Consider the following 14,913-nt stretch of genomic DNA (forward strand, 5'->3'; position numbering starts at 1 on the left):
GCGATCTTGAGTCGACTTGGCGGAGCCTGGTGCAGACGAATAATAAAATTAGAGATTTAATATAAATTTTCGCCAAAAAAAAAAAAAAAAAGGGAATGGAAATTATTTGAGTATTGAAACAGTTAATTACAATTTCAACATGCAGCTTTGATTAAAAGTATAATAAATAACGTACATACATTAATAATTATAAAGAACTATTTTTAGATGAAAGTCCCCCAGTACACGACATTGAATTAGCGGAATTCTTGCCTTGCATATTTTTTGTCATCATTTTTATAGAAAATGATCGAAATTATATTTTCTGCAATTAGAATTAGCTGCGAATCGATAATAATAAGCATCCCGTTCTTAGCAAAGATGATCACAGTTATAGCATCTCTGTATTTAGTACATAACGATCCGCGAAAGCGTTCCAACAGCGTCCAGTCCAGTTTCAATCCCATAGCAGATGCTCAACTAGCGCATGCGCATAAGATGGTACAGGAACCGTACTTGAACTGATCCATGAACCGCTTGTTGGAACGAACCTCCTGCGTCACGCTTCATCCTACCTGTCAATGTAGAAGACGCTGTACTGAGGCGTGGGCGGATGCTTCATCTTAGGCGGCTCCGCGGAGTGCTTGTACAGCCCCAGGTTGTAGCGGTGACACACCTGTTGGATCCGTTGTAGTCGTCTGCTGTTCTCCGCCTCCGCTTCTCTCTAAAACAGCACAATTTCGCATCGCATGTACAGGAAATGAAGCATCTCGTCAGATTGCAAAGTGTCCTCTTAAACTTTTTCAATTCGTAATCTTTATATTTTCGTCACGCAAATACTGAGAACTTTTGTTCGGAGGATACTCCGCAATTCCGTTGTCGAAATAGACTTCCCTACCTTCCAGATGTCTTAATAAGGGTTTGCATGATGTAGATAAATTCGCAAAACACACTTCGGTTCTGCTCAGCCAGTACGAGACTCAACACAAAAGAGAGCTAAATTTAGATTTCAAGCAGTTCTATGAAATTTATAGCGGACGAAGTGGCTGTAGGCTACGTCGATTTCTTCTATCTCCCCTTGTTTTCTGCCACCATTGATCAGTGACTGTCGTAGGGGAGACTGTTGTACCTTTAAACACTTTTCACATTTTATTTTTTTTTTAATTTTGGGAAATGAAATTTTTTAAATGAAAAAATGCTTGAAATAATTACTGAAGATTCCTTTACAACTTCCTGTATGTACTTTCCTGTTTTACAGATCTGTTAAGGATGGAAAAAATAAAATGAAGAGATATGTAATGTGTTCAAAGGTACAACAGGATCATGTACCTTGGAACATATCCTCTTGTAAGTTGGAACACATGGAATATAGGTGGGAATATAGCTGTAAGAACTGACAATCATATTTACAATGTATTTGCAATCATAAACCACAGCAGGCTTCTTTGATTGAGATTTTATTTCCTGGAGAAGCAATAACTGCTTCAACAGCTTTCTTCAAGACATCCGTATCAATTGGGGGCCTCTTAACTCCAGACTTACTTCGTGACATGACCTTAAAATAAAAGAAAAACAAAAACCGATAGTATCGTGTAAGTTGGAACATGTTGCATGGTACAAGATGTTTTGTGTTCAAAGGTACAAGCGGGTGCACGTTTAAACAAATATGGCTCCCAAAACTAGAGAGTCAAATAAATCATGGAAATTAAAATATGTTATTACTCACCAGATGATATGGAACACATCGTACTTGAAAGATATTAACAAATGCAATCTGGTTTTGTGTTAGAAAACATACATCAATGAACGAAATGTTTACTTTTGGTACTAGAAAAATTCTTTTGTCCACGGAAGTCACACTTTGCAATAAATCAAACTGAAACTACGACCAGAGCTACTTAGCGGCTTTCTCTACAATCTACTTCATTTTCAGTCCTCTAGGTAGCAGCAAACATTAAAAAACAAAAAATGTTCAAAGGTACACTATGCTAAAGGTACAACAGTCTCCCCTATACTGTGTATAACACGATCAACTTTTGTTTACTTAGGTGCTGATGTCGTTACTTGTATACTATTAACATTGCTTGTAGGTTGGAGTGCCAAATCACCAGTAAGAGATAAAGTAATTATTTGCATTCGGGGCGTAGGTTACGCAAAGAACATGCATACCTATAGTAGCTTGCATCTACTGGGTGTTCAGTTCAAAATGTGTCATGGCTCGCTGCATGCCGTCATGTGGCTAGCTGATGAGCCTAGAGAATTCAATCTTCCTACACTTCCGCAGCTCAGGTGTATAATCTAAGAGGCAGAGAAGTTGGCTAGCAAGTACGGCGTCCATTCTGAAGAGTACGTGCCGATACGTACGGTAACGCCGGTAGTGGCAGGAATGTGAACTGTTTGGAAATACGTACTGTCGGGATATGGGGAGAGGGTTAAGACGATTACTTACGTATTTGTTGACATTAACTTCGACGGTGAACATGGACACGGAGCATTTGATTTGTGTTGTGGAATGTTACCGTACGCAACCGATGATAACAAATACCCTGCGTACGACTTGCCGGCGCAAAACACAGTTCGAAAGAGGTTATGGTAGCACACAGACCGTACAGACCGCCATCTGTTGCTACGACGTTCAAGTTATACCGTACACGTTCTCAAGTTCAGATTGAAGAACGCCTTAAATAATAGGCAACTTCTCTAACATATCAGCTGAAACTCGCTTCAAATCGGTGACCCAACAACAGTGACGTCATGACACACTTTGAAATGAACACCCAGTATAGTCGTGTAATATAAAATGCTTGAAAACAGCTTAGTTTAAGTGACGGCTTTCACCGACCACCCCTGATTGAAACATGTTGCAAACTCTCATTAAAATCTATAGTTTTTCCTTAAAACCTTAATTTTGTTGCATTATCTTTCCTTTATCTTAGCCAAATTCCAGGAAGTTGCCTCTTCTCTCCGAGATTTGCAGAGCAGTCATTGAAACAAAGTGATTAATTTTTAAGAAGTTGTGGTGCGAGTACGGTGAATAATAATTAAATGCCATTTTCTTTTAATTTCATGTCATTTTTCCATTATATATATTATTTTAATGTACCGAAGTACATATGATACTTCCATGCAGATATTCTGCGTCATCATACGATGAAAGAGTAATGGAACGGAGAAAAATTCTCTCCGGCACCGGGATTTGAACCCGGGTTTTCAGCTCTACGTTGCATTACTCTTTCATCGTATGATGACGCAGAATATCTGCATGGAAATATCATATGTACTTCGGTACATTAAAATAATATATAAGATATACGTAAATCACTTCGTGATTTAAGACGGCGCTTATTCCGTCGGATCCCGGCCAACTAGTCACTCATAACGAGTGCACCTCAGCACATGTGTGGACTTCGGTCCTACGTTCATAGACATCTATGACGTAGTGCAGAGGGCGGCCACTAGAGGGAACCCAAGAGTTGGAACTTAAAACTGAGACGATTCTGTCCGACGCCGGGGTGGGTATCCGGTGTGGCTTAGTGGATAAAGCATCAGCACGTAGAGCTGAAAACCCGGGTTCAAATCCCGGTGCCGGAGAGAATTTTTCTCCGTTCCATTACTCTTTCATCGTATTATTTTGCCATTAGTTTAAGGGCATTTTAATTAGCATTTTAAGTAGATTTTTAGGTCATCAACATCCGCCCCCTACTAATAATATTATGATAGTTCTTTTGAGAATGTTTTTACAATTTTACTGAGTGAGAGGAAGATCAGTTTTTTGCGTTAACATATTAAGGGAATGTTCGTGAACAAGTTTCTGCACAAAACTGGTCCTTCTCTCGCTCATTAAAATTGTAAAAAAATTCTCAAAAAGAACTATCATAATATTATTAGTATCACAATATTGCCAACCTTTACCCTATTTCACGCGCGTGGAACAGCTTCTCAACCGAAGCGGTATCGTAACTTAATATCATTAATTTCAGAGGATTATTCTTTGAGATTTTTTAAACAAAAAAGTTTAATACAATTTTCTCGGTTTCTGTTTTCCTTTCGAAATAAAAATTATTTCATATGAAGCATTTCATATAGTGTTTTGTGAAAGCCATTGATTTAATTGCCAATATGCTCAGTCAATTTTAAGAGAGCAGTGTATTATGATAATAAATGATTGAAAGAATTTTAGTGTTGTCCGAATTTTAGTTTTATCCTTTAAGGGGTTAAAATTTTTGGAAATATTCAACATTTTTTTCCTCCATTACTGTATCTTGTACAATAATGAAAATTGGTATGTCCTGCTTTAAGAAAAAAATATTTCTACGACTATTACACTCTTACTACGTCATACTACTTTTGACCAATAAAACGGTACGAAAGGGCGTATTTCAACCAATCATGGCTGCTTATCGCACAATTTTATCGCGTCCCTAGCATTTGTTTAATTTTATCGTGTCCCTAGCATTTGTTTAATTTTATCGCGTCCCTAGCATTTGTTTCTTTGTTTGCCAACATTTGAAACTGCGCTGGTCTGGACGTCAAAAAAAATATATAGGCCTATATATATAATTACAAACCACTCCAGTCGATGCACAGCAGTTTCAAATATGACTCGCATTGGCATTCAAGAACAAGAATTAATCAAATTCACTGATCATACCTATGCATCTTCTGAAATCCGATTTACAAATAAATGAAGAGCACCATTCGGAAATCCTGAATAAGTTGAATACACCATGTAGGCCTAAATCAACGAGTTCCACTTCTATTACGCACACGTCCAATATAACATCAATTGAACCACCAACCACATTCAAATTTTAAAATTGTACATTCAATAATTATTCCTTTTAAAATTATTCATTCGGAAATCCTGAATAAGTTGAATACACCATGTAGGCCTAAATCAACGAGTTCCACTTCTATTATGCACACGTCCAATATAACATCAATTGAACCACCAACCACATTCAAATTTGAAAATTGTACATTCAATAATTATTCCTTTTAAAATTATTCATGTTTATTTTTTATGTCATCGTCGTTAAATAAAACTTTTCTAATACTTGTGTATATTAGTTAGGTTATGTTATAGCTTCTGCTATATGATATTATGGATAGTCACGTATCAGAGATTGTTTAATATTAAGATTTATTGAAAATCATCTATTAAGTGACGTTGATTACTGGGATTCGGATAATTGAAGTGGAATGCAACTGTCTTAATAAAAATGAAACTGAATCAACAAAGCCTTCTTGACTAGTAACAGGCCACAGAGTTCAATGATGATTCCATAGTTGGCACAACTGATACCGGTAACAAGAAAACAACATCATAAAACACTACTGCCATCTAGCGTAATATTGAGATGGTACAATAATACGTTTGAAGACAGTTGTATTTTCGTAAGCCAATTAATATTTTATTGTACACTTTGTTACTTCTAATCTTTATATAGCCTACTTTCTTCTAATCGTGTAATAGTCAATTAAATCCCACTCGAGTTTTGATTTTCTCTAGATAAATCTGCTCGTGTTCCACTCGCAGATTTATCGATAAAATCAAAACCTCTGGTGAGATTACTGTTGATAAAAATATTTATATATACTTTTTTAATTCAAAATGGTTGTAGTTTACTGTGCAGTGATGAAGCGTTTCCCTTATAACTCATAAACTTGTTAACTTTTTCATGTTTATTTATTTATTTTATTGGGTTATTTTACGACGCTGTATCAACATCTCAGGTTATTTAGCGTCTGAATGAAATAAAGGTGATAATTCCGGTGAAATGAATCCGGGGTCCAGCACCGAAAGTTGCTCGTATTGGGTTAAGGGAAAACCCCGGAAAAAACCTCAACCAGGTAACTTGCCCCGACCGGGATTCGAACCCGGGCCACCTGGTTTCGCGGCCAGACGCGCTGACCGTTACTCCACAGGTGTGGACTTTTTCATGTTCTCTCTCTTTTATTTTATTGCTGAAACTCATGTTTACAATATCATGCTCTTTCAACTACATTCTTTAATAAATATATTTTTTTAATTTTGTGTTAGAAGAAACACTGATATCTACCCAATTTTTAAAATGAATTTATTTTTTATCAGACAATATATTAAAGATAGAGAAGTGATCTTGCATCATATTATAGATATAACATGCATAAATACACATAACAAATTTCATCATAGAATGTTGGATAGTTTTTGAATTATGTGGGAAACACTTCTTCACTGCCCAGTGAATTGAATTTAGAAAAAATAAATGTAAATAATGTTTTTAAATCGTAAAAATATACATATTTTTTTCATATAGCATAAGGACAGTGTTTTACAAATACTAAATTTCATATAGTACATAGAGATACAGTAATGGAGGAAAAAAATGTTGAATATTTCCAAAATTTTACTGCTGTAAGCTGTACCTAACCCCTTAAATATGCATAAATTTGATCCGAACAAATGTAATATTGTAATAGTAATATGCGTTACAAGAGCGGTATGTTGAAGTTTTCATCTTCGAGGAAAAGTTTGAAAAAGCGAAACGTAGTTGAGCTTTTTTTTAATTTCCGAGAATTGAAAGAAAACATACCGCTCGTGTATCGTACATTATTTTGTGTGAAGATCGTTTATTACATACCTGAAAGAGGAATTTCTAATTAGTTGCAATGAAATCTCCATCTTTGTTTCTGTTCAATGACGGCAAATTTGCAAAACAAAAATACTATCTTCAACATTGTTGCTTTAAAATGTTTTCTGTGTTTACTATACTCCAGCAGGCCGTGATATACGTCTGTCTTTTTTCCCCCCCAGTCTATGAGTAGTCTGGAATCTTGTTGATTTTTTCACGGTTTCCTTAAATAAATTTCTAAATTATAGACATCAGCTCAAAGAATTTTGAGTGACCACAAGGGTCCTGAATACAATAAACATGTACAATAATGTGATGTGATACATTAAAGAAAAAAGAAAGTTAATTGTTGAAGGCAAATATAAGTTGATTAATTGAAATAGAGATGATGTAATATTTGAAGAGAATCCTTGATAATATTTATAAGAATAGACATTACATAATCAAAAGGAATGTGAAGTTCCTTAAGATAATTCCATATGAATTTTGTAATAGAACCTCTACTGCCAAACAGCAAACCAATGACGGACCATTGTTTAAGAGGGACGTTGTACTTTTGAGAAAGATACGGCAGACAAGGTTCATATATGGACTTCTTCTCGATATCAACTTCGGTGGCCTGATTTAGGTTTCTTTCGAAACGGATAGTAGGGTCAAGAACAAGAGCCCGTTTTAAGCGTCCGTTGATAGCAATAATGTCTGCCCGTCTAAAAGAACCATCTGATGATACACAATGTACTTCCTCATGAATCTCCCAATTTAAAGTTTTTAACGATATCGCCAAAGCATGTCGTACACGATGATGTCTAGCATTGATTAGCAGCTCGCCTTTGGGGCATTGTCCAAGCACGTGTCATCACGAATGCAGTAACTTTAGTGGAGTTGTAGAGTTTACTCTTAATTTTTTCAAATATTTAAAAACAATAATTAACAGTGCAATTTAGGTGCAAGTAGTAAGTTTCCAATTTATAATTATTACTATATTTAACGTCTCTAAAATAATATGTTAAAAGCCTAAAGCAGTAAAATCAATAGGCTATGTCACTTAAGAGGTAAGAAGAGGGAAATTGTTATGTGTGTTAGGTTGGGAATACTGAATGTGGAATTTTAGACTTTCCGTGGATTGGTTTTGTGCGGAAACCAAGCAAATACGCACGATCTCGCACAAAATTCCTTTGCAGAATGAAAAGTTACATTTGTTCGGGTCAAATTTCTACACATTTGAAGGACAAAAATAAAATTCTTTCACCCATTTATTATCCAGGTAGATGAAGAAAACGTTGGCCATGCTTTTGAGTGAGACTTTGCAAGCGATGTCGGAAAATCCACAAGCAGAGGGAAAAAAATTCCTTACAATGCCATATTTATTAGTTGATACATTCGTGTCGATATATTGCATAAACATACAAAGAACAACATAGTGTAAATTTTCCGTGGGAGTTTCATGTGATGCAGCAGAGTCATGTATGATTCATGACGTTTCAAGGCTGTAGATATGGCCATATATGCTTATTGATTCGTATGTAATGCAATACTTTTAAGATTACTGGCAGTAAAATCTCCTATACTTTACGGCTCGGGACGATTTCTAGAGTAGGACACAAAATGTGGTACAAGATGGAGTATTTAGCTCGACTGTATTATTATGAGGAAGAGAGTTTGAATATAAAATTGATATTATTTTGAAAATATAATTTTATAACGTCCTTGAATCAAAATCAGTTGTATTATTTATCTTTTAAAATAGATTAGTTGTGTAAGGCGATATGCATTGCAGAGAATCATAGTCGAGCGTGTGTGTTAGATTTATATGAATAAAACAAAGGTAATACTCTTTATTATTTTATGCTCGACCATCCCGAAATGTAGTAATTATACACCTGGTAGCAGTCCTTTAATGCATGTCATTAAAGTACACCTATTCATTAAAGTTCAGGTTTTCGATTATTCTCGGATATGCAATCGAAAGACAACTATAGTCCCGACGCTGTTATTTCCGGCGTGACTCCGCCTCTTTGCTTACGTCTTAGAAAGTGAAGGCTCTATAAAATCTAGGTAGGTAGTATCGTCCGCCATTTTTGTTCTTACGTTGCCGAGCTACCATACGAGGAATCTATTTGCCACACCGTTAAACATTATCATGTCGTAGCTCCTATGATAATAAATCAAACGCACTGTAATTCAGCAAATAATTGAGGGGCAAATAACGTCTCTGTGTGCTTTCTGCGAACGCCAACGAAAGAGCTAAAATGGCGGGCGATTATATTAAGTATTTATCGAGCCTTAAGAAATGAATCAGCGAATCACAGGACGCACACGTTTAAATGTAGCCGACCTGCAACGCGATTGGCTACCGGAAATTAGAGCAACGGGACTATAGGAAAACGTCACGGAGGCTGGAAATCCAATACTGTCGCAGAATGTTATGTTCTAAATCAATTTCCAGGTTATATCAAAATTAATGTTGATGTTATTCTCTAGATTATATCAAGGTCAATGACACATTCGTTCCTCGGAAAAAATCAATACTTTCGCGTCTGCCCACATCTCACAATTTATGTCAGTTCCGCTCCTCACTTACATAATCATAACATGAATACTTATGAATAATTTCAAGTTAGAAATATGGTCGAGCATAAAAAGTCGTATGAAACTTGCCTATAATGGTAATTAAGACGCTCGTATGAAAATTATGAAACTCGCGCTCGCTTCATAAACAAACATACTCGCGTCTTAATTACTACCATTATAGGCTCGTTGCATAATGTACTATTTTATTTTTATGGATAATGAATGCAAGATTGTGAACTGACAACAAAATAGGAGTAATCCGAGAATGCCATCCCGTAAAATGTCTTTGCTCATTGCAAATTTCACTAAACATTTTCGAAGTTTTATTTTGAATTTGTCTCTTGAAAATCCAACGTTATTGCCTCTCCATCCACATAGAGTATTTTATCTTCTTTTCCATTGTTATCATCATCATTAAAGAGTGCATTTGGAGTTTGTAACCCGCAAGGTTAACTGCAACATCTATAGATATGACTATGAGCAGCACGTAAGAATACGTACAACTGTCAAAAAAAAAAAAAAAGTAGCCGCACTCGTGAACAGCGAATATTTTCTAAGTCCACTTCGGATCACGGTGATGTTACACGATGCTCGCGGTTGTACAAGCAGTTTCGGAACTAAGGAGCCATTCGATATCTGCGTCTTGTAGAGTAACGGTAGAGTGCTCGCTTAATGCTTCAAAGGTTGCGAGTTCGTGCCTTATTCAAGTTATCATTTTATTTTGTCATCATTCTTTAGCGAAATAAATAATATTCAAGTTATCATTTATATTGTTACAGTTCTTTAGTGTAATAAATAATATTCAGGTTATCATTTATATTCTGTTATAGTTCTTTAGTGTTATAAATAATATTCAAGTTACCATTTGTATTCTGTTATCGTTCTTTAGTGATATAAATAATATTCAAATCATTTATATTCTGTTAAAATTCTTTAGCATTATAAATAATATTGAAGCTATCATTTGAATTTTGTTATCGTTATTTAGCGGTAGAATTAATATTCAAGTTATCATTTATATTCTGTTATCATTCTTTAGTGATGTAAATAATATTCAAGTTGTCATTTAAATTCTGTTATAGTTATTTAGCGTTATAAATAATATTCAAGTTATTATTTATATTCTGTTATCATTCTTTAGCGATATAAATAATATTCAAGTTATCATTTATATTCTGTTATCGTTCTTTAGCGTTAAAAATAATATTCAAGTTGCCATTCATATTCTGTTATCGTTCTTTAGCGAAATAAATAATATTCAAGTTATTATTTATATTATGTTATAGTTCTTTAGCGTTATGAATAATATTCATTTATTATTTATATTCTGTTATAGTTCTTTAGCGATATAAATAATATTCAAGTTGCTATTTATATTCTGTTATCGTTCTTTAGCGATATAAATAATATTAAAGTTATCATTTATATTCTGTTATAGTTTTTTAGAGTTATAAATAATATTCAAGTTACCATTTATATTCTGTATCGTTCTTTAGTGATATAAATAATATTCAAGTTATCATTTGTATTCTATTATAGTTCTTTAGCATTATAAATAATATTCAAGCTATCATTTGAATTCTGTTATTGTTATTTAGCGATATAAATAATATTAAAATTATTATTTGTATTTTCCTATCGTTCTTTAGCGATATAAATAATATTCAAGTTATCATTTATATTCTGTTATAGTTCTTTAGCGTTATAAATAATATTCAAGTTATCATGTATATTCTGTTATCATTCTTTAGCGATATAAATAATATTCATGTTATCATTTATATTCTGTTATGTTCTTTAACGAAATAAATAATATTCACGTTATCATTTATATTCTGTTATGTTTTTAGCGAAATAAATAATATTCATGTTATCATTTATATATCATTTATATTCTGTAATGTTCTTTAGCGAAATAAATAATATTCATGTTATCATTTATATTCTGTTATGTTCTTTAGCGAAATAATATTCAAGTTATCATTTATATTCTCTTATGTTCTTTAGCGAAATAAATAATATTCAAGTTATCATTTATATTCTGTTATGTTCATTAGCGATATAAATAATATAAATTTAATGTTATATTTTGAAAAATACAGTTGCATAATACTAGTGTTAGTTTTTTTCTTCTTATATTATTAAATTATACTATCCTGTAACAAAATAACATGAAAAGAACGACGAGGATTTGAGCCTGAGATCTTGACATCTGAATTCAGACATTTTTCCAACTGAGCCACGGATACACAAGTAAAGAAGCATAATAATATGCGGAAAAATTGGCCCAATTCCCCCTCCAAGACGTCCTGATGATTTGTGGAAGCTCGTCCAGGACATTTCCACTCGACTGTAAAATGTGATCGACATTGGAGGAAGATGGACTAAATATTTAATCGTGGCTTTTGGTTTGATTTTTTTTTTAAGCTTTTAATTGTTTGAATTTTCTAAGCAGACGCTAGTATGCTTGTTTTGTTTGTGCCACAAAAGATATTTTTGTTGAGTATAAAATTTTTCTCTCTTTCTTTCCATTTGCAGCCATAATGTCATAATAAATAATGATAAAGGCACGGCGTAATGTATTCATGAACCTGATGTCAATTAGGTCCACTAAAACAGTCATAAAAGAGAGTGCAGAAATTATAATTCCTCTCTATCTTAAAAAAAAAAAACCATACAAAGCACTCAGTGGTATTCGAACGCACGATCTTACGACTACCAGCCCGGAACGCTACCATTACGCTACAAGTGTAATTGAAACTGAAATTATTAATTAATTTGGATCACTTTTTACGTCCCTTTTTCCAGTCTTATGGCGAAGTGTATCAACATCGGTTAAAAACGCAGTAATCGATGATTATGAAACGACGGTTAAACAGTAACAGTGGTTAAAATGTAATTTGTGTGCACTATTCATAATCACAGATTACTTAAACATGGCTAGCTGACACCTCATTTAACCAGAGTAAAGTCTATGCTGGTGTACTGTTTCTACAAAATGACTAAAGGAAAGCATCCATACCGCTGTAAAGGTAATAGTCAACGTCTAAAAATGACTGCGCTCACTCCGTTCTACATCGAAATGAACGTATCCTACATTTTCGCTTTGCATTTGTTTGCCTTTGGGCGCTGTTATGTTTACGAGTTGCATTTCTTTGCTGTTAGGTTAAAATCGTACAAAATAGAAAATTGAATGCAAAAATGATTATATCCTAATGTGTGGTTGAAGTATCGCTAGACTTAATTACTAGAATTCAAATATATTATATAAACAGATGGAATATCTATAAAGAAAAAGGATGCAGAAGATTAATAGGAATGTGTATACGATCCAGGATCCCATTTACACGAGGGAACTGTTCATTATCCTAAGATCCATCCATTACTTCTCTTTGTTCAGCCAGTGACATAGAGAAAGAGATATTCGAGTATTCCCTCTTAAAATAGAGAAAATAATAGTTACATAGAATCGTAATACAAGCAGCCGAACCATAGGAGAAATATGACTTTTTGTGTTATTTCAAGTGATCCATTTGTAGATTTTGATAAACGAAATCCCTCCTGAAATTTTCTGTCACCTAATTCCTCGTAAGAATTCTCTCTTTCCACTATAGAAACTACACGCTCACGCTCTATCCAAGTAATTCAAGTACTGTACAATAATAATCGTCTTCGAAATAAACATCTGTGGCTCTGGCCACCATTTTGCTTTACTTGCTCTACTAATCACTGGTTACCTCTTTTAACCGCTCGAATATGGCAGGTTAGAGATTACTGTGGTTAACCTCCTATTTAAGTCGTAACCGAGGTCGATCCACTGTAAAAATGCTTGACCAGAGGTTAGGTGACAATTTTAACCGGTGGTTACACCAACTGACGTTGATGCACGTGGGCATTAAGGTTCTTTTTAGGATATCTTTAGATCTTTTAAAGGTCTTTTTAGGTAATTTATAGGTTTTCAACTTCCGAGCTCTAGTGATTATACTGAGAAAAACTAATTTCTACAACGCATGACATGGCAGGGGCGAACTCAAAATATGATACGGATACATCATTATTTTAATCTGTTTCGCTACTCATTATCTATACTAATAATAAATCTATAGCCAAAATTTTTCTGGTAATTTTCGATTTTCCAAAAATAATTGGTGTTAATATGTATAATTAACCATCCTGAAACCGAAAATCGCTTTTTTGAAATTTTTGTTTGTATGTCTGTCTGTCTGTCTGTCTGTCTGTATGTTTGTTACCTTTTCACGCAATAATAGCTGAACCGATTTATATGAAAATTGGAATATAAATTAAGTTCGTTGTAACTTAGATTTTAGGCTATATGTCATTCAAAATACTTTATCTAAAATGGGGGTTATAAGGGGGCCTGAATTAAATAAATCGAAATATCTCGCTTATTATTGATTTTTGTAAAAAATGTTACATAACAAAAGGTTCTTTAAAAATGATTTCCGATAAGTTTTATTCTTTACAAAATTTTGATAGGACTGATATTTAATGAGATAAATGAGTTTTAAAATTAAAATAACGCCATCTAAGACTGTGCAATGAGTTAAGAACAAATGACTTCGTCTATAAGGGGCCTTGGACATCAACAATCGAAAGCTATTAAACATAGCCTACAGAGAACGTTTCTGTGCTTGTATGAAGTAATATCAGAAGCTAAATTAATCGATTTGTATAATTAATTATTATTTTACCATTGGAAAGTGTAGTTTCTCTAGATGGACATAATGCTATAATGTTATTACAGTAACGTCTGAGTAAATCGAGGACAGGTAAGATTAAAATAGCTTCTTATGCACAGAAAATTTGATAGGCTATTTTGTACATTCGTTTTCTTTATTTCTTAAAATAATATTTATGTACACATTCATTTTAATCTCAGAGCATTAGCGAACAACGAGAGTGTATTGATTTAGTATGCAGTAATAGTACGTTAGCTTAGTAATCCATTATTTTATAATTCAAATTTTAACTATGCTCAATTGAATCGTGTTAAAATACATAAAATATATATGCAATAAATGCAATGCAAAAAAATGGGTAATGAGCGAAGCAGATTATCTTGCGCTGTTGTAAAAGTTGTTTTCTGGATCAAACGTCCTATTTTAATTATGTAATTACTTTATATTTATTTCTAACAGGTGCAGCGGAGCGCACGGGTACGGCTAGTCTAATATATTCTTATAAACCGAAAATATGCTTTTTGTAATTTACCAGGGACTAACCTACCGAGTTCACTTGGAGTCTTATCGTCTTCTGTTCCTATTGATCGGTGAAAAGCACCCAGTCATGTGAATAACTTCTATTTTAATGTGGTAACAGTTTCCGATTTATCTATAAAAATAAATCCAGTTCAAAATGTCCCAGGTTAATACCTCAAAATTTAGATTTACTGATACAATCGTTTATCTTATAAAATGATAAGGACGAATCACTAGTGAAGGTTTCTGTGATATCTCATACTCTAAAAATAATATGATAACACGCTAGAAATACCACTGCACACATCATCTCTTTATTCTTCATCTTTCACTGTTGCTACTTCTCGTCACTGGAATTCTCTGCCGCCTGAAGTCAAGGGCTGCTGAACTTTAATTTCCTTTAAATGTAAATTAGAAAAATATCTATAATGAGTTGCCAGACCTAACGCATTGCAAATATTTAATGGAATGTGTTCCACTGTATTTATTTTTATTATTTTTTTTGTTTCTTATTATTTTTATTGTGT

General features: G+C 33.7%; 1 protein-coding gene across 1 annotated transcript in view; it reads right to left on the reverse strand.

Annotated features, from left to right (window-relative positions):
* The window catches only part of LOC138700303 (carbohydrate sulfotransferase 11-like), a 105,754-nt gene that overhangs the window by 17,325 nt on the left and 73,516 nt on the right, over positions 1–14,913 (reverse strand). Inside the window, exon 3 of the mRNA XM_069826830.1 lies at positions 555–703. Coding sequence (XP_069682931.1) covers positions 555–703 — 149 coding nt within the window. The remainder of the gene's footprint in view (positions 1–554; positions 704–14,913) is intronic.

The sequence above is a fragment of the Periplaneta americana genome, chromosome 5 (assembly GCF_040183065.1).
Source record: "Periplaneta americana isolate PAMFEO1 chromosome 5, P.americana_PAMFEO1_priV1, whole genome shotgun sequence".
Taxonomy (NCBI): Eukaryota; Metazoa; Arthropoda; class Insecta; order Blattodea; family Blattidae; genus Periplaneta; species Periplaneta americana.